Consider the following 20,395-nt stretch of genomic DNA (forward strand, 5'->3'; position numbering starts at 1 on the left):
ACTGCTACTCCTCGCCAGTCGTCGTTTGCAAATTGCATCACACTGCTTACAGTTAATAAATTTTGTCATGTGGACTTTAGAGGTCTTCGAAAAGAAAGTAAATGCGCATTTGCCGATTGGATACTACTTGTTTTTGTGATGAATTCCCCTCTAAAATTAGTGCGAAAGTCAATTTTTCTGATTTTTAAACAAAGTTGTCCGGTATTAAATCAGCATAAAGATAAAAAACTTAACCAATGAATAATAAGGGTTATATGCTCTTCGGGGCGGCTGTAAAACTGACCTCTAAATACATACAACCTAAATATACATTTGCAAACATGATGGTCCTGAGTCACTTAGAAATCTTCAAAAAAGATAACGTCATAATCTAATTTCTTTGTTTGTTCATGTCGAAGGGGGCCGTAATTAAAAGGGCTGCATCCACCAATAGGCGTCTAGCGACTGTTTCTTTCAAGTCTCGTTTATTTACTCATCTTACCATGTTCGCTAGAGCACTTCGAGCAGAAACGCGCAGTCGCGCAAGGGATGATAATAGAAGAGTTCACAAGTCATCGGAAAAGGTTCAAAGATGGTAAATGAGATTTCTATTTGCAGGGTAATAATAGCATTCTCTACGTCATAATGTGCCACACCACCATTCCCATAGTATCTCATTTTTCTGGACGTAAAGAGTTGTCGCTGTGCTTGGCATAACATTTTACTGCATTAGCAATTGTGCAAGAAATGATTGAAGATTAGTGCCTTTTGTAGGGAAAAGAAATGGGTTCCTGTTAAAGATACGTCGATGCTGATCTACAAATGGGTGCCTGTTGCTGAAGATGAGCATGCACAGCCGAAGAAGAGCGGATTCGTCCGAGCTCAAGCCAACGTCCTTCCTCCCACTGGTGGAAGCATAATTACAATGTCGTCTCGTCCTCCTGAATTACGAACAGAAGACCCCCCTCCAAACGAAAATATTTCCGACAGAATGCCCAAGGTGGAAACGTCAAGTGAAACAAGTATGACAGCCACCGCCCTCTTTCTGCCTTAAGTAATATCGAGACCTTTTGGGCTTGTTTCATAGTCGTTTTCATTACCTAAGCGGGCGTCCCACTCTTTTTTTTCAATTCAGGTAACGATGCTGACGTAAAAGATGTTAGTGGCGGATTGGCAGCAGACGTACCCGTTGACCTCACTTCAGTGTGACTGTGGGATTGTAATTACTCCATTGGGATGTCTGTAAATATACTTCTTAAAAAAGTAATTCTCAGAACTGAAGTACGTGTAGCTGATAACTAGCTAGGTGAATGTGCACTACCCAACCGTGCATAAAACACCCAAACAAGCGTCCGCTTCGGAAGCGATTATGCCATCGAGGCAGTGGTCTCAAAGCCGTTTCAAGAAAAATCTTACCGGAACTAGGTTCTACTTTACAGGTTGGTTTACCATCGTCCCCATCCCAAAATGAGTCAAGGGCAATTGAGCATCAACTATCCTCGCGACCGCTCGTGACAGGGGGTGGGCGAACAGACGGTTGGGGCAACACTAAAATCGTACGATGTGGGAGGTTACGGAACGGGATGGTTGTATGGATGGACAGTGGATTTTATGAACAAACGCTTGTCTAGGGGAGCACCTCGCGTTCCTCGTCATCGGGAGGAGAATTTTCGTCGCACGGTGGGTTGGGTGAGCGCGCTGAGGATTGGCCCTTGGAATCGGTTCTTTTTTCTATGGGGGGAGGATTGCCTGCCACGGCAGCCCGAATCCGGGAGAGTAGAAAGCCCTGAGTGTTGTCAATTGCGTGGCGGCCAGCTAAAATAGATGGAATGCAGTGGTACCGATGGGAAGTGTCGTAGTCCCCCATTAGCCGACAATAGCAGCTTCGCCCGTGCTTTGGCGAAGGGTTGAGCCTATGAGAAGTAGCACCTAAAACATGATCTCGGCCAAAGGTTTCACTGCCACTCCTGCAAGAGGACGGTCCACTGGCCTAGATATCTCGAACTTGCAGATTTGAGGAGTAAAGCGCAGTCACAAACGAAATATTGCAGTTAATAGTGAGAACGACAGGCCTTAAGTGCTTCCAATGGGCAGATTTCACAAATACATTTTCAAAAGCAGACAAATAGGGAGAAAGCTAGGCGTACACGTTTATCTCAGTGCTTGGTGCCACCGCCTATAAAATCCTTTGCAGCAGAAAAGGCTCGTTTTGCTCCACTTGTGACGCGAGATATCCAATCATCATTATAATCACCATCATCGTACCTTCCCGAGGCCGTAGCACTGTTGCCTGATCGGCCAACGTCCCTGCTACTCAATTTCGTGAGGGTTTGGTGTAGTCGGGAGAGGGCTAAAGTCGGAGAGTGACAGTGCTCAGTGACGAATCATACGAAGACGCTAACATTTTCCTCAAGCAGCTGATACCCCGTCCCGAAAAGATTGCACCCATACTGATACACACTTAACCATTTTCACGCAGCAAGTACTTTAGGAGGAAATCATACCTGATTCGGTTGTTGCAACGCCGTCCACAGAACCTTTGACGTTCGTTTCGGTTTCAGCGAAGGCCAGTAGAAGAGCTCGCTGAAGCTCCGAGAGTTGCCTAGAAAATAAAGCAGGTCATAAAGAGCGCAATTACAAGTTCTGGATAGATGAATTAGGCCGTAGAGATAAAAAACAACTACAAAGCACTTGCGCTTACTTCGGCGTACTGATACGAAGATGCACATAATGATCACCGTAGCCACGCCCGTTTACACGACTGATGCCTTTCCCAGGTAGACGAATCCTATCATGACTCGAGGACCCAGGAGGGATCTGTATTTAAAAAAATGAAGTAAAGGATGTCACAATTACGTTTCTTACTTTTCAATACAACATACCGTCACCAAAACCTGCTCATAAATACCCGGGATTCTGATCTTCCCACCGAGCGCCGCTTGAGCCAGGGTTATTGTCACATTCGAGTGGACGTCTGCACCGTCACGTCTAAAATTAGGACTTGCCTCCACTCGGACAGTGACGAACAGCTCTTGCGACGACTTATAGCGGGCTCCGTTTCGCCCGTTGCCCACCGAAACTCGCAAGACCTGACCGTCTTCAACACCTGGTGGAATAGCGACCTTAACCTGTTCTCTGCCAATGGTTTGGCCCGTCCCATTACATGCGCGACAAGGGTACCGAACCACGCTACCACTACCGGAGCACCGACGACAGGTAGACCGGAGAACAAAGGGTCCTGTGCTGACTGTTTCATGGCCTGAGCCACTGCAATTGGGACAGGTAGTCATCCCAGTTCCCGGTTGGCACCGCGATCCCTCACACGTGGTACATGGTACAACAACATTGATGACGATTTCGCGTGTAACACCCTTGGCAGCCTATAACCCAATGAAGTAAAGATAAGACTTTAGGAAGACCGGAAGCAGTTAAGAAGGAACCGAAACCCAAAAAACAACCAGCGACATACGTCTTCGAAGGAGAGGTTGACTACAACCTCCCTTGTAGTATTGAATCCAAAAATAGACTCGGCAAAATTACGATCTCCAGAACTCCATTCTTGATAGGCAAAATCACTATCTCTGAAAATCCGACGGAATAGTTCTTCTGGATCAAAGTGCGACGTGAAGTTCTCGAAACTGCTAGCTGAACCAGAAAAACCACCGGGAGAGGTCCCACCAAAAGAATCATAGGATCTTCTCTTTTCTTCATCGCCTAGAACCTAAGGCAGCATGAAATTTAGGAGCATAAATTACTTCGTAGGCTTCACTGACTTCGGCGAACTTTTGTGCTGCAGATTTATCGGACTTATTTATGTCCGGGTGATACTTCTTTGCAAGCTAGTAAGGCATACATCACCATAAAGTCAGCAAACCTGATAGTACGCCTTTTTGATATCGGACTGCGACGCCCCCTTGCTAACTCCCAATATTTTGTAGTAGTCTTTCACTAGCATCTGTGTCGAGACATGTATGGACCGAGTAAGCTTAAAAGAATCCGAATCTTTAAAAAAGGAATGACCACAGTGGAAGAGACGTACACAATTTCACAAATTTCCCCGCCGTTCTAAACAGCGCCATGAGGCGAGACGCTCGACTTTATTGCAAAGTGGTGGCGCCTGCACGGTCAGTACAAACAAAATAAAGCCTAATACGCCCTAAGTGTAAAAAGCAGCTATAATTTTTCTTATGTTAAATTGTTAAATAGGATAATAAATAAAAATAAGCTGTTTCAAACTTTGTTTTAACGGATGTTTGAGTTGGGGTACTTTTGAAACGTCGGGGCACTTGGTGTCTGTCTCGTTTGCAATAGATAACAATGGCTGATCAAGCTGCAAGAAGTTTGCAGTTTGAGTACAATATCAATTCGAACTTGGTCATGACTGCAGATCGGTCTTTAATAGATCGTCGCTCACGCGACGAGTCTACTGGTGAAGTTCTTTCTCTTGCCGGGAAAATACGTATTGAGGATATGGGGAGCAAAGCCCAACGTACTAGACCAAGTATGCTGGAAGAGAAGAAAGCTAAGCGTCGTAAATTGGGAGAAGAGGAATATGATGAAATGAGACTGAAGGCAGTTACTCTCTTAAGTGATGATCTCGACGAAGTTGTCGGTGTTTTGTATAGACCGAAAACTCCGGAGACACGCAAGACTTACGAGTACATTCTACATTGCATTCAGGAAGCACTTGGGGATCAGTCGCGTGAAATTCTTTGCGGCGCCGCCGATGAGGTATTGGCTGCACTGAAAAACAATAAGCTTAGAGACAAAGAACGACGTAAAGAAGTAGAAAGTCTGATTGGTAAGTGGTTAGTTTTAGACATATGCTGTGTAGGTCCCTTGGCCGATGAGCGCTACAACATAATTGTAAGCCTCGGCAAGAAAATAACAGATTGGAAAGATGATAATGATGAAACCGGTGAAGAAAACATAGACGAAGCTTATGGTGTCAATGTTCAGTTTGAAGAATCGGATCAAGAGGTAGATCCTTTGTGCTTATGCTCTGATTGTGTTTCAAGGATGAAGATGACACTCAGTATGAGATCAAGGACGATGATGATGACGATATTGATGGTGAAGAGGCAGGGGAAGAAATGACTCTTCAATCGAAAGCTACTGATGAGGCCTCAGGATCGAAGAGCGATGTTGACACACTTCATCCTCGCGATATCGATGCCTTTTGGCTCCAACGAAATGTCTCAAAGCACTGCAAGGTATCGTTTGCGAGCATTTGAAGCATCAAATGTAATTTCATGGAGTCCTTAGAAATACTTGGGCCGTTTTCAGGACCCCATTTTGGCTCAAAAAAAAGCGCAAGAGTGCCTTGATATCTTGAAGATGGCTACTGATGATCGCGATTTGGAAAACCGCCTGGTTCGATGCATTGGTTATGAGCAGTTTGATTTTCTTCGTGTTCTTCGTCGCTACCCGTCAATGATCCTGTATTGTACTCTTCTTGCCCAAGCCCAGTCGCCGCAAGAACGAGCCGAAGTGGAAACCAAAATGAGGAGTGATCCAAAGCTCTCGCTAATTCTGAAACAGTTGCGTGAAACTAACGCCCCATCTGATAACGTTGCGGATGAACGCAATCGAAAGGCTAATCAGAGAGTTACCCGCCTTCGCGTATGTGTTCTTGGTTCTTTGTCCCATGGTTTTTATCTGCCTTTTGCGTAACAAGCACTTTAATTAGGAGAGTTCAAAGGGCGATGGAGACGGAAGTAATGGCTCGTCCGACGATGGAAGAGGCCTAGTTGCTAATGTTGTCGATCTGGTAAATTTGACGTTTACTCAAGGCGGTCACTTGATGGCTAACAAACGATGTCAGCTGCCGGAGGGCTCATTCCGGACGCAGAAGAAAGGCTATGAAGAAGTGCACGTGCCCGCACTTCGATCCAAACCGTTCGACCAAGACGAGACTCTTCTAAAGATTGAGAAGCTCCCGGCTTATGCAAAAGCGGCCTTCGATGGCCTGAAAACCCTCAATCGAATTCAGACTCGTCTTTACAACGCTGCCATGAAAACGGATGAAAATCTGTTACTTTGTGCTCCAACGGTGAGTGATTCCTTTTCTAAGGCCTATTGTAAGTCTTTCTTACCTCAACCATTCCGTTTCAGGGTGCTGGTAAAACTAACGTCGCTCTTCTCTGCATTATGCACGAAATTGGACATCACATTAGTGCCGATGGTAGCATCAATAAGGAGAACTTCAAAATCATCTACATTGCCCCTATGCGGTCCCTAGTTCAGGAAATGGTCGGCACTTTCAATAAAGTGAGTCAGATTTGAAGTGTTATGTATGCTTACGGAAATTAAACGCATCTAGTAATCCCACTGAAGCCGTCATCATGTTATGATGTCATAGCTTGATTTACTCTTTGGTTGCATGCCTTTAGCGCTTGAGCAGCTACGGCATTAAAGTGGACGAGCTGACTGGCGACCATCAGTTAAGCCGAGAGCAGATCCTTGAGACGCAGGTGATCGTTTGCACTCCGGAGAAGTGGGACGTGGTGACACGTCGGGGCGGTGATGAGCGTGCCTACATCAATTTGGTGCGTTTGATAATCTTCGACGAAGTGCACCTTCTCCACGACGACCGTGGGCCCATCCTCGAGGCTATCGTGGCGAGGACATTGCGCGCCACCGAGGCCTCCGCTGCCAGCGGCATCAGCGTTTCTGGTGCCGCCGTCGCCAGCCCTGACACCATTCGCCTAGTTGGGCTTAGCGCTACTCTCCCTAACTACACCGACGTTGCCACTTTCCTTCGGGTCGATGTTGAAAAAGGTCTCTTTTATTTTGACAACAGGTAGGTTTTCCTGTAGTTTCTTTTCACAAAGCTCCTCTCTAGCATCCTCTTCGGTGATTTACAATTATTTTTCTGGTCGCTTTGCATGTTTTTACATTTGATAATAAATTTACTTTCGGCATTTGTGTTTTAGTTCGATTTTGCCAAGTCAACACTAGTTCATTTTAAGTACTAGCTATTTTTCTTAAATCATACTGGCTATTAGTAACGCTAGCTACAAGCTACAGACATCTTTTAACTTTGGTACCCAGGACTAGACTAAGTATATTTAAGTGCGATAAGTAGCATGATTAAAACCTCGTCCATTTCTGTTCACCACCACTTGTCCGAATTGGCGTCATAGTTTGGCTTGATTCCCAAAGGTAAGTTTCTATCTTATTTGGAATAAAACTCTTCATCTTACGAGGGCTAAACTCCGTCAATCGTTGGGGTATAATTTGGGAAACTTGTCTTACCCTAGGTAGGACCTCTCATTTCTAGGTCCGTGTAGATAGGACGTGGAAGTTCTTATTGTGCATTACATTTATTATTTTCTTAACTTTGCTTTCTGTTTCTCATCAATGGACACCCAGTACTTTCTCTCTGCCGAACTTGATATAACTGATTTTGGAGTTCGGCAGCCGATCACTAAGTCACGCTTTAAAGTTTAAAAAAGATTTATTATTTTTATAGTAGTAAATGGATCCAAATAACTTATTTGAATCTGAGTCTGTGGCCAATGGATAAGTAGTCTTTTGCTTTGCTTTTTAGCTTCCGTCCTGTTCCGTTGGAGCAGCAGTATATTGGCATAACGGAGAAGAAGGCGGTAAAGCGTTTCCAATTGATGAATGAGATCGTCTATGACAAGGTGGTGGAGCATGCGGGTCGCAATCAGATCCTCGTGTTTGTACACTCACGCAAGGAGACAGGCAAGACGGCGCGGGCTGTGCGTGACATGTGCCTAGAGAAGGACACTCTGGGACTCTTCATGAAGGATAAGAACGCCTCTACCATGGTCTTGCGTCAAGAGGCCGAGCAGGTGAAGAATTCCGAGTTGAAGGACCTACTGCCTTACGGCTTCGCTATGCATCACGCTGGTATGAGTCGTGTAGATCGTACTCTTGTTGAAGACCTCTTCGCAGATCGACATATCCAAGTTCTTGTCTCCACCGCCACTCTGGCCTGGGGTGTCAACTTGCCTGCACACACGGTCATTATAAAGGGCACTCAGGTATGCTCGCTTCAACGCTTTTGTACTAATAGTAAGTACTTGAACTCTAGTTGAATACTGTCGTTTAACAGGTCTACAATCCGGAGAAAGGAAAGTGGACGGAGTTGGGTCCACTGGACGTGATGCAAATGCTGGGCCGTGCAGGACGTCCTCAATACGACACTAAGGGCGAAGGCATCCTCATCACAAACCATACGGAGCTCCAATACTACCTCTCCCTTATGAATCAACAACTACCTATTGAGAGTCAGCTGGTTTCACGTCTTCCTGATCTTTTGAATGCCGAAATTGTGCTGGGCACAGTTTCGAATCTGCGGGATGCCGTCAATTGGCTGGGCTACACCTACCTCTACATACGAATGCTCAGAGCTCCCTCACTCTACGGTGTCCCCACGGGGAGTGAACACACCGATCCCTGGTTGGAGCAGCGTCGTCGAGATCTCATTCACACCGCTGCAATCGCCCTTGAGCGCTGCGGTCTCATCAACTATGAAAGACGTACAGGCAATTTCGAGTCTACAGAACTGGGTCGCATCGCTTCTCACTTCTATCTCACACACGAAACCGTTCAAACTTACAACAAACTGCTCCGACCAGGTCTTGGTGAAATTGAACTCTTCCGAGTATTTGCCGCCAGTTCCGAGTTCAAGCACATCACTGTGAGGCAGGAGGAGAAGTTTGAATTGGCTCAACTTCTAGAGCGCGTCCCGATTCCAATCAAAGAGGCTGCAGATGATTCATCCGCAAAAGTAAATTGTCTACTACAAGCCTACATATCTGGTCTGAAATTGGAGGGTTTCTCGTTGGTATCCGATATGGTTTTCATAACCCAATCAGCGGGTCGGTTGATGCGAGCGCTTTTTGAAATTGTCCTCCACAAGGGATGGGCGGAATTGGCCGACAACGCGCTTGTCCTCGCGAAAATGATAGAGAGACGAATGTGGGAGTCCATGTGCCCACTGAGGCAATTCAAAAAATTGCCTGACGAGGTTATCACAAAATTGGAAAAGAAGGCTCTTCCCTTTGAGCGTCTCTATGACATGAATCATCACGAGTTGGGCGAATTAGTTCGTTCTGCTAAGCTAGGCAAGCCTCTCCACAAGTACCTGCATCAGCTACCCCGTCTCGAGATGAGCGTACATGTACAGCCGGTGACTAGATCTGTTCTCCGTGTGGAGCTCACGCTCACACCCGACTTCGTGTGGGACGAAAAAACTCACGGAAATACGCAGGCATTTTGGATCTTCGTGGAGGACGTGGATGGTGACACTATTCTCCATCGAGAATTCTTCTTGCTGAAACAGCGCTACGCCACAGAGGAGCATGTGCTTCACTTCACTGTGCCCATATTCGACCCACTTCCACCGCATTATTACATTCGCGCAGTCTCAGATAGATGGATTGGTGGGGAGGTTACACTCCCAGTCTCATTCAGACATCTCATCCTCCCTGAAAAGACCGTTCCTCCTACCGAACTGCTGGACTTGCAGCCTCTTCCAGTTACTGCCTTAAGAAACAAGGAGTTCGAAGCCCTTTACGCCGATCAGATTCGAGATTTTAACCCCATCCAGACACAGGTACGTTCTTGAAGTTACTTTATAAAGTGTATTTCAGTTAATTTCTTTCCAACTTCTCTATTAGACGTTATTGTGAATAGCAAATTTTTTCCTCACGAATCACTTTTATTGTAGGAATACCAATAGATATTATCAATATTACGCAAAAATTTTTGGACTCGAATACGAGGTTAGACACTGGCTCTTTTCATATTCGCTCATTTTAGGTATTCAACTCGTTGTACAATTCGGATGAAAACGTTTTCATTGCTGCACCCACTGGAAGCGGGAAGACAGTTTGCGCCGAGTTGGCTCTTTTCCGTCTAATGACCACAGCACAGGCGAATCAACAGGTCGACGAATCAGGTGAACCGGTTTTCAAGTGCGTCTACGTTACACCCTTCGAGGAGCAGGCAGAACTGCGCTTTAGCGATTGGTCCTCTCGCTTCGCCACCAAGCTGGGTCGTCGCGTGGTTCGTCTCACAGGTGAGACCTCGGTCGACTTGAAGCTGCTTGCCCGAGGCCAAATCATTGTCACCACTCCCGATCACTGGGATGTACTATCACGCCGATGGAAGCAGCGGAAGCACGTGCAAGGTGTTAATCTCTTCATTGCCGATGACCTCCATCTCGTTGGTGCGGAAGGCGGACCTGTCTACGAAGTGGTCTGTTCACGTATGCGCTATATGGCGAGTCAAATTGAGTCCAGTGGCCAGCCCTTGCGCATAGTTGGTCTAGCGCACAGCGTCACAAATCTGCGCGACATGGCAAGTTGGTTAGGCTGCTCTGCTGGTGCCAGCTACAACTTTCAACCCAATACTCGCCCATTACCTCTCGATCTCTCCATAGTGGAACTCAATTTCGCCCACCAGGCCAGTCGTTTGATGGCTGCAAATCGACCTATGTTTCGGGCCATCAATCGCCACGCCTGTTTGAGTACTGGTGGCGGTCCAGGTCTGCATAGACCTACCATTGTGTTTGTGACATCACGACGACAGGCCCAACGAACTGCGCTCGATCTGATTACTATGCAGGCTACCGCCAACACACTGGGTAGCACTCAACAACAGCAAATGCCCAAGTTCGTGCCTCTTTCTGGTCATTTGGAGGAAGCCCTAGAGAAAGCTGCGAGTCAAATTTCGGACAACGCACTCTCTGAGATTCTGCGTTACGGAGGTGGTGTGGCGTACTTGCACAAGGCTCTGAATAAGGGCGACAGGCGTTTAGTGGAAGCATTATACGCCGCTGGAGCCCTACATACCTTGGTTGTTTCTCGCGATCTCGCCTGGGCCTCATCCATTTCTGCCTACCTGGTCATTGTGCTGGATACGCAGGACTACAATGGCAAGATCCATGCCTATGAGGACTATCCGATCATTGACATGATTCAAATGGTCGGCCGTGCGAACCGACCTGGTTTGGATAGTGACTCGAAGGCCATTGTCTTCTGTCAAACGGGCAAAAGAGAGTACTTGAAGAAGTTTCTGCACGACCCTCTTCCTGTTGAATCACACTTGGATCACGAACTTCACGACCACTTCAATGCGGAAATTGTCACAAAGACCATTGAGAATAAACAAGATGCTGTGGATTATTTGACATGGACATTCCTCTACCGACGAATGACACAAAACCCCAATTACTACAACTTACAGGTTATTCCTCTGCTAAAATGACTTTATTTCCTTGTTTTGGTTTAATGTTTCTTTTTGTACAAGAAGCATCGGTAATTTCATTCACTTTTTTATCAACACTATGTCATGCCGTTCTGGATCCCGCTGTTTAGGACCACCAATCACTACTAACTGGATGATCAGGCTGATACCTAATCGGACTGATTTGTTTCTGCAGGGTGTCACTCATCGTCATCTCAGTGATCACTTGAGTGAACTGGTGGAAACAACACTGACCGATTTGGAGCAGTCTAAGTGCATTGCCATTGAGGATGAGATGGACCTTTCTCCGCTCAATTTGGGCATGATTGCCGCATACTACTACATCTATCACAGCACCATCGGTATGTGCGTTCCATGTATATTTTCAATCCTGTTCTATTCCATGCTCTTTAACTTGAACACGTCCGCAGCTGAAATGTGTCCTTGTTTGTGGAAATGTCACTGTAATCCTTTCATTAAACATCGTCGTTACGGTTTGGATAGTAGCTGAACTTAGATTATTTGATTCTTTTTCTAACATTGGCTCTGCACTTTGTTTATCGTAGCATTAATTACTGTTTACTATACTCTGCTTTTTTTACCAAGCAGGATCGTCTTGTCTCTAAATGTGTGGTTTCCTACTGATTATAGTAAACTCTCAAAATGACTTCTGGAAACATGTTTGGAAATCAAAAAACAGGGGAACTGTAGTTCTTGCCTTCAATCGCACAAGTAGCTCATTATTAGAGGAGACTATCGTGCCTCGTAAGGGGTGGTTTTGTCAGCCCAGAAAGGGTCATTTTAAACTTTAAAATTGGGATTATTTCGTAACATGTTGAATCGTGCACCTGATTAAGCATATTTGCGGGATTTAAGTCAATTCATATTAATTCTTTCTATCATTTCTTAATTACCATACGGTTATATTGTGACTTGAACACGTCAGCATAATGGACATTTTTGCGCTACTTCCTCAATTGTAGAATTATTTAGCCTGTCACTGACAAACAAAATGAAGATTCGTGGGCTACTGGATGTCATAAGCAACGCCTCAGAGTTCGACACCCTCCTGCCAGTGCGCCATCACGAGGATGTGGTGCTGCGCCAGTTGGCTACTAAAGTGCCCCAAAAACTCGCCCCTAAGGCCAGTTACACCAGCCCTCATGTGAAGGCCAATCTTCTGTTGCAGGCTCACCTCTCGCGCATCAGTCTTTCCACAGAGCTCCAGGGAGACACTGACAAACTTCTTGTCTGCACCGTTCGCCTCATTCAGGTGACTTCCAACCTAGGCACCAACCTCCCATGCTTCTCCCTGTCTGCGTTTGCTAACAGGTCGATCTGTTCTCTTTTTTACAGGCTTGTGTGGACGTGTTGTCAAGTAACAGTTGGTTGGGTCCCGCTCTCGCGGCCATGGAATTTTCTCAGATGATCACTCAGGCTGTTTGGCACAAGGACTCTTATCTCCGACAACTGCCCCACTTCAACACTGAGCGCATTTCCAAGTGCAAGGAGGCCGGGGTGGAATCCATCTTCGATCTGATGGAGCTGGAGGATAGTGCAAGAGCTCAGCTTCTCGAGGGCCTCTCACAGGCCGAGGTCGCTGATGTTGCGCGCTTCTGCAATCGCTATCCAGATGTTGAGGTCAACTATGAACTCACTGGTCCCAACGGCCCAATTACCAGCAAGACCCAAGTCAAAAGGCCGGTTACATGCTAATTTCTTTTGGTCCCTACTCATCTTAGAATTTTCGCCTAATCCTGCTTTGGACTTCCACCAGCAGGTTTTGTGGTTGCATTTGAGCGTTCATTTTAGAGGGTTTTTGCGTTCTATGCGAACTACATGTGATCGTCGAAATCTGCGTTTCATTTTTAGCGGCGATACAATTAGCGTGAATGTGAGCGTTGAGCGTGATGAGGCCAACGCGGGTCCTGTGCTCGCTCCCTTCTTCCCTCAGGTAAGTCGTGCACCTGTTAGTAGTACTAGTTGTGCAGAATGACCGACGAATTAGCGGAAAACAGTATAATTGCGGCACACATGTCAGATTGTGTAAAGTGTTTCGATTTGGTATTGCAGAAGCGCGAGGAAGCTTGGTGGTTGGTGATAGGAGAGGTAAAGACTAACAGCCTCATAGCGATCAAGCGCCTAACCCTGGCCAAATCCATCAAGGTGCGTCTCGAGCTAACCGTGCCTGCGTCAGCACAGGGTGGTGGCAAGCACGAGTACACCCTCTTCTTTATGTCCGACGCATACATGGGCTGCGACCAGGAGTACCGCTTCACTCTTGATGTCCGCTAAGGAGTTTTCGCCCCCGTTCCCATCTGCTTGTACACACATTTATTGAATCCTAGCTATATTATATCCCGACCTTTACTCTTCCCAGTACAAAGCTTTGGATCCTAAATGGTTAAGGTCAATGACTAACCAGGACAGCTCTAAACGCTTTATTTACAGATCTTCCTAATTTACAGATTGAACTTCAGTAGAAAGGGTAGCCAGGGAGGGAGTGCACATTGGAAGTTGAGAAAGCAGCGCTTCGCTCTAGAAGAGCCATATTAGGCAAAGTCAGTCTTACGTCGGGTGGGTTCCTCCTTAATCTCGACTGGTGCTTCTGTTGGTGGTTCATCCGAGTCGCTCTCTAGAAGGGGATGAATGTGTCACCGATCAAATCATGAGTAATCCAACAACTTCGGCATTCAGTGGGGGAAAAAAGCAAATAAAAGCATTTGATTCACCATGTGGCTCTGCTTCAAAGACGGTGGGTTTGCTCGAACGTGGAATCTCCTTATCATCTAAATAAAGACTAACAGAGGGAGATTTGGCTAATGAACAAACGTAAAATAAGACGTAATTCTACCTGAATCATCATGCGGAAGCTCGGGCGTAGCGCCCGCAAAAGACGGTTTCTCTCCTCTGCCTTCGTCACTCGTGGGAGTAAAACGCGCGCGTTTCCTCTTTGGTAAGTCCTCAGTGCTGGGTTTTAGAGCACTTCTCTTCAATGAAAAGTAACTAGCCAGATCGGTAGAGCTGGAGTATGTTTTAACACCGAATTCCTGTTTAATTTCTGTGCCTCTCGACCTGCTATCCTCTGGAGCCGAAAAAGCAGCGTCGTTTTCCGGAGAACTTTGTATTTTATCAACTGATGCGCCTAGAATAACCTTAAGTGACTTTCGAGAATACTGGGAAACATCCTTCGCCCGAACAAACTTCCCATAGTGAACTCGTGAACGGCTTTGCTTAGATTTGTCTTCCAGTCTGGACTTGTTCTTAACGACAGAGGACTTGTGTTTAGCGAGAGACTGGAGGATTGTATTAAAGGCTGACTGCTGAACCATGTCTGTAGAAGACTGAGTGAGGCCTTTACCTAGTCCCTTTCTACCATAATTGCATGAAGCCTTGGACCATAATCAAACTGTTTAAAACATACTTTGACAGGCTCTACGATACCGTTCCTATTTTTCCCAATGCCTGTTTCCGGAGCCCAGCCCATTTTCTTAAGCATCTGTTGTCCTACATTTGACTCGTCTTCCGCAATAGAGGCCCCAGTGGGTGTCAATGTGTAGGTGGCCATCCGTTTCGGGTTAATAAATGCCATGGGGGAAATATACGCAACCTATGGACTTGAAAAAAAGTGCCCAACATTTATTAAATCATCAGGGTTGGATCAGGTTAATGCATGAACATACCACCGATAGACCCTGCTTTGCAAGTTGTAAAGACAGAATAAACAAGTAGCTAAACACGAAGAGCAAAAACTATGATGAATTTTATGGTAAACTAGAATGTTCAAACTAGAGCCAACCGATTATTTAGGAAACAAAATCGGTTACCAGTGGAGCCAAACCAAGGCATCTGCGTAGTTCAGTGTGAGAGCGCTTTTTGAAGATCATATAGGCGTAGAATTGTTATACTTAGGCGTTTGTAAGAAAATACCTACTAGTAGAGTCTGGATGGAACATACCCAAAGCGTGATCCCTCCCACAGTTCTTACTTGGCGCTTATCAGAAGAACGAGTAAAATCAAAACCAATTACTGCGAAATTGAACTCACTTTAGGTCTTACAACAAAACTGGTGCAGAAATCAAAACCTTTTTTAACAGATGATGCAAGTCACGAAAAAGCAGAACAAAGTCCAGTGAAATACAAGCATGCACAGTTGCAAGTCTATAAAAATGGCATCTATTAAAATAATACCCAGCTTGTCGCTGCAAGTAAAATATGCTAAAATAGTTATTTGTTGGCTTTGGGACTAAACGGTAAATACAACGATAGATAATACTAAACTTCAAGGACGTGTCTGAGGTGCGAATTTTGATATTATTTACTTTGGGAGAGGGGGTTTCTAATGGACGCAAATGTGATCCACCATACCGCAGAAAGTAATGATTCGATTCAGAGCCTATTCTCGGACATTTCTTTAACGAATCTTGAACTGTCTTACCCTTCCACAGATGATGGTAAATGATTTTTTGTAAGTTTATTTTGTAGTTACTGATAAAGTCGAGTCCAGTTTTTCTTCTCTCACTTCTGTACACAATAGCTGTTATCTTAGCGAAGGTATAAAGCCGCATTGATTTGGATACTTCTTCAGACGTTCTGTCGGGTGCGAATCGGATAAATCGGAAAGTATCTCGACTTAGCGAAGCGTCCAAAGTATTTTGTGATTATTTGTTTCCATTAATCTTCCACTTTTTGATTTTTTACAGTGCATCTTTACTACTTTGTTATTCAGAGATAACTGACACCGCCCTTTTACCCTTATATAGTCCCCCTGCAAACAGTGAATAAGATTATATTCTTCTTGTGTAGTCGTGACGTGATAACAGCGGAATGTAAAGTAGCTGCGAAAATCTTGGAGTTATTTTGGAGTTTAATGGTTTTGTGCAGCTTGGAATTTAAGGTTGATTGCTGTACTTGAGACTTCTAATGCATCCAAATCACTGATCTCATTTGCTTTGGAACCGACTGCAAAATTTCAGTTTTATAGTTGAATGTCAAACTGTCAATGAATTCAAGTGATGTTGTACTGTATAATTCTGAGTAATCCTGCCATTGTACGACCTGAAGTCACTGAATTTTGTCAGTCTATAATAGGTCGTGTTTTGTGTATAAATTTGCTAATCCTACTTCACATTAACTATTGTGAAGATAGATTGGGACGAAATATCAAAAATGGTATTGTGTCTTACTCGTATGCGCAAACTTTGGTAGTATGCTGTATATTTATTCGTACAACCAGTAATTGAATTTTAGGTGCGCCATTTTTATAAGCTGTGTGGTTTCCTTCGCCTTTTGTTAATTATGAGGATTTACCGGGTTTTAAATATTCGATCCTTGTACTGCTCGCTGTAAGGTATACTGTAGCATTCAGAAAGGTACCTGAACTATAAAAAGGATAGTGATTTTTTTTACATTATAGAGTCGGATGCGGCGTCATTTGTCCGCATATTCGGGTCGAAAAATGAACTACTTAGATAATAACTCCGATGAGTCTCATGCGCATTTAATCAGGTCATGCCTCGCATTTACTTCCTGTTAATTGCCTATTGGTAGCATGCCATTTTGCAATATTGCTTGCTGTTTTATCAAATTCTAGCCAGATTTCTCCCAAAAGTTCTAATCGTTTGCCAATACTCGTTTTGAACTCGTTGGTTGGATCTCTTTCATATGACTTCTCGCTACCTTATTTTGATGTCATTTGCGGTACGGAGACATGCTTTCTGTTTGCAATCGTTTTTTTACCTTCAGGACTCATTTGATGGCACCATATATTCGGAAGACTTCGTCTAAAGTTGTTCCACCGCAAGATGCCCCATCTTTAAATTCACACAACGATGCGTTAGCTAGTTCATTGTCTGATTCACCTGGAGACCGCAACAATAATGGTGTACACCTATTATCACTTCAAAAGCGGCTTACACCATGGGAACGTTGGATGGCCAAGAAAGAAGCAGACCGCGACAAAGCCACACTCGAATTAACGAAGTTGAAGGTAAACAATCAGAACAGTTCTACTTATGTAAAATAAGTAACAATTTTACCTCTCAAGGCCTTTTCAAAAGGCACAGAACGAAAGCAAACGCCAACTAGAAGAGCAGAAGCGTCTAGAAAGGAAACGAATTGAGAAGGCGAAAGTGCAGGAGTGGATTGAAAACAAAAATATGGATGCTATGAAGCAGAAGAAGCTGGCAGAAATCGCCAGGTTGGAACAGAAAGCTGAGGCTACCAAAAAGAAAGCGCAGCAGGTATTTGATCTCATTTTCATCCGAATGCATTAATAGTCGCTACTAACACCAGCGAATTTTTTAAACAGGTTGACCACAAATTTGAAGTGCATTTTGCATGAATAGAGTCACTTAACAACAGAGGATGGAGGTGCTTTTTGTTTACTGCCGAACAGATAAGAGCCAAGGAGAGGTATCAGGAATGGCTGAACAGGAAGCGGCAGGAAGAACAGGCGGAGAGTCGACGTTATGAGGAGGAGCGTTACGTGCGCGAATTGGCGCAGCAGGAGAAGCGTCGACAGGCGGAGGCCTCCTTTCAGGCCTGGCTACGCAGTCACAAGGTCTCTGCTACTGCCGCCAACAGACGCTCACCCCACAGCTACTGCATCGCCGATGGTATGCTCATCAGTAAGTCGCCACACGAATGGAGGCTCTTTACCTCAAGATTAAGAAAAAAATCTCATCTTGATGATGACTTTCTGTTCGACTGACATGTTTACATCAAAGACCGAACTATAGAATTCAGTTACTGGTAAATGCAGTGGTTCCTCTTGTACTCGTGCAATGAAAAGTTTCAAACCAGACTTAAACTAAACCGAGACTACCTGCTGTTTTATGCCTTTTAAGGAAGATTTTACCCAGTGTTTGCAGACCCTAACGCTTTTTATTGAAGACTAGTTGCTAACTTGGATATATGAGTTATTCCCCTGTGACCGCAACCGAAGGACGCATTTATGAGGTCGATATGACGGTGAAAGTTTTCCTGCCGAATAAAATTGCGCGACGCATGCTGCATCTTGGATCTCATGACCTTCGACAGTAAAAAGCTCTCTTGTTATTTTCTTTTGCAATGCACATAATCAAAAATGCTGGGTGAATGACTATAAAAATAGGTCTAATATTGTTATATTGACACACAATTGATAATATGTCAAGTTTTAATGTCAGCTGATGCATTCATCCCAGACAATGTTCAGATAGGCAATGCAATCTTTTTTATGAGTGAAACTCCCCGACCATGGGTTGACGAAGTGGTCTCAATCCGTTTCCCTTGCTTTGTATACTCTACCAAATGAGACTATAAATTAAACGCTAGGCACTATCGTGATTCGTAAACTGGGATGTTAACGCATCGGCTGTCAAAAGACGATGTTCTCTTTCAGCCTGCATAAGGCCCATTACCGAGCGCTGTGCTGCATTTAAATACCGGGAGTAATTTGCCACTCTGACGGACGGTTCGCCACATCAGCTGTGGTGCTCCTGCATGGCAGGCATGCTAGCGCAAGTGCGCTGTACGAAGCCACCTTTGGTATGCTCACCCACTACGCCCGTCTAATGCTTCGCGAGCTTCTCCCAGAACCGTTGCGAGTTACACTCCTTGGGTGGTTGCTTCTACCGTTTCCTTACTTTAGAATGCTGCTCCCGAATTCGGTGCAGAGTTATACTGCTTTTTAGCCTTTTTCCATTTCTAATCCTTGTACTTTTTTAATTTTAGAATATTTTGATCGAACCTCCGCCCCAGAACCAGAATTCTTCAATAAAAAAGGCTGGATTTCGTGAAATTTTAATGCAATTCCTTATGACGGTTTTACATTTTCGCTTGAAAAGAAATTAATCTTGTTAAAATGGACTGCAGGCTACTGCAAACCTACACATTGTGCTCGAATATTTGCTATTTTAGTGTTATTTAAAATACATTTTAGTAGCGCCTGAAGGGAAAATAAAGGGCCTTCAAATAACTTTTACGAGTACATCAGAGTTAATTTGTCGGCAAATCTGAACTGCATAATAACAAGCGGTATTATTTTTAAGCACGTTGGCTGGTGCAGTCAGTGGACCTGGTTTTGCGGCCCTTCAGAGGTCACACTTTATGACTGATTTTGACGGCTTATTGGCATTGCTACCACCCAATGGGGCTAATCAGTTTAGCCAAATTATGCGAAGTGAACTTTATTTCACCCTTGATAGGGATAATGAAATAACAACATCCATGTTCCTCAACTAGTCTATCGCCTAGTTTCTAACAGTAACTGGAGCACCAGGCTCTGTTTTGGATCAGTCCGTAGATGCTGTTCCTTCAGAAGAGTTGACAGATGTAGGTGAACCTTTCCATCAATTTTCCTATAACTACTGTATTCAATCGGAAAGAGGAATACTCTCGGCATTGTCTCCTCTGATAATATAGTATTTATTTCAGATTACTTGTAAATGTATTCACGCTAATGTCATTTGCTCAAAGATTAGGCGATAGCATTGAAAATTTAGTTCTGCCTTTGGTTAGCCTAAAAAACTTTTCAAATGGGTCCCTTAAAACAGTCAGGTTTGTGCTGACTGCCCCAGTTTGGAATTGAGACAAGGAATATGTGTTCCCAAAATTGTCCAGTCACGGATTTGACGTTTTCGGAGCACTTTAACGTATTTTACTCGACTAGTACTAAAAATTCCCATGCTGCTAAGAAAAGCCATGGGATTAGTTAGCATGTTTACCACTTGTGTGCGTACCGTCTTTGGTACATCTGGTCCAGTCGAGCCGACTGCGCCGACAATCTACTTGCTTGTATGACGCATCAATAATTATTTAAGAGTTTTTCTGGGGAGACTGTTTTACTTAAAAATAAGTATCAACTCTGTCGGCCGTTAGGTCTGCACGCATATTCTTCTCCTCTCCGTACTTGCTCTTTACTGGCATATTGCCATATGTTTTGCGATTCAAATGAGTGCTTCATCCCTACATGAGCGTTGAAAGTGTGCGCCAATTATATTTGCTGCGGATATCGTGGGAGTAACTTGATCCCGTTCAATGAGCGAAACTGTTGGGTCGGCTGTAAAAGTCTTTGAAAATAGACAGCTAATTTGAGGGTTGAAAATGTTCATTCCCGGGTGAAGTAACGGCAAACGAAATAAGACGTTGCACAATTATGATGGCAAATCCCTGTAGTAGAGCTGGCCTTTAGTTGCAAAATTGAAAAAAT

At 44.5% G+C, this 20,395-nt stretch overlaps 5 protein-coding genes across 5 annotated transcripts; 3 read left to right on the forward strand and 2 right to left on the reverse strand. All coding sequences in view use genetic code 11, as the record gives it.

Annotated features, from left to right (window-relative positions):
- Positions 1–389: 389 nt before the first annotated feature.
- EGR_00821 (B-cell CLL/lymphoma 7 protein family member A) lies at positions 390–1,188 on the forward strand (the record flags this gene model as incomplete). The annotated part of the gene is made up of 3 exons (XM_024490070.1): positions 390–574; positions 754–1,001; positions 1,115–1,188. The coding sequence occupies 3 exons, from the start codon at positions 390–392 to the stop codon at positions 1,186–1,188; spliced, it is 507 nt and encodes a 168-aa protein (XP_024355473.1).
- Positions 1,189–1,606: 418 nt separating this feature from the next.
- EGR_00822 (Protein tumorous imaginal discs) lies at positions 1,607–3,934 on the reverse strand (the record flags this gene model as incomplete). The annotated part of the gene is made up of 8 exons (XM_024490071.1): positions 1,607–1,794; positions 2,234–2,329; positions 2,484–2,581; positions 2,681–2,796; positions 2,862–3,359; positions 3,449–3,700; positions 3,735–3,818; positions 3,854–3,934. The coding sequence occupies 8 exons, from the start codon at positions 3,932–3,934 to the stop codon at positions 1,607–1,609; spliced, it is 1,413 nt and encodes a 470-aa protein (XP_024355474.1).
- Positions 3,935–4,296: 362 nt separating this feature from the next.
- On the forward strand, positions 4,297–13,497 carry EGR_00823 (U5 small nuclear ribonucleoprotein helicase; the record flags this gene model as incomplete). Its single annotated transcript, XM_024490072.1, has 15 exons — positions 4,297–4,780; positions 4,814–4,959; positions 4,998–5,192; positions 5,266–5,601; positions 5,669–6,031; positions 6,094–6,249; positions 6,372–6,781; positions 7,532–7,991; positions 8,063–9,568; positions 9,775–11,202; positions 11,399–11,564; positions 12,186–12,475; positions 12,559–12,862; positions 12,945–13,156; positions 13,276–13,497. 15 exons carry the CDS (start codon positions 4,297–4,299, stop codon positions 13,495–13,497), a joined length of 6,678 nt encoding a protein of 2,225 aa, XP_024355475.1.
- A 181-nt stretch (positions 13,498–13,678) lies between these two features.
- On the reverse strand, positions 13,679–14,794 carry EGR_00824 (Pin2-interacting protein X1; the record flags this gene model as incomplete). Its single annotated transcript, XM_024490073.1, has 5 exons — positions 13,679–13,740; positions 13,775–13,837; positions 13,935–13,991; positions 14,057–14,498; positions 14,627–14,794. 5 exons carry the CDS (start codon positions 14,792–14,794, stop codon positions 13,679–13,681), a joined length of 792 nt encoding a protein of 263 aa, XP_024355476.1.
- Positions 14,795–15,544: 750 nt separating this feature from the next.
- EGR_00825 (Coiled-coil domain-containing protein) lies at positions 15,545–18,983 on the forward strand (the record flags this gene model as incomplete). The annotated part of the gene is made up of 7 exons (XM_024490074.1): positions 15,545–15,656; positions 15,791–15,852; positions 16,619–16,710; positions 16,948–17,191; positions 17,262–17,444; positions 17,600–17,831; positions 18,919–18,983. The coding sequence occupies 7 exons, from the start codon at positions 15,545–15,547 to the stop codon at positions 18,981–18,983; spliced, it is 990 nt and encodes a 329-aa protein (XP_024355477.1).
- Between the last annotated feature and the right edge of the window lie 1,412 nt (positions 18,984–20,395).

The sequence above is a fragment of the Echinococcus granulosus genome, assembly GCF_000524195.1.
Source record: "Echinococcus granulosus chromosome Unknown EG_S00003, whole genome shotgun sequence".
Classification (NCBI taxonomy): Eukaryota; Metazoa; Platyhelminthes; class Cestoda; order Cyclophyllidea; family Taeniidae; genus Echinococcus; species Echinococcus granulosus.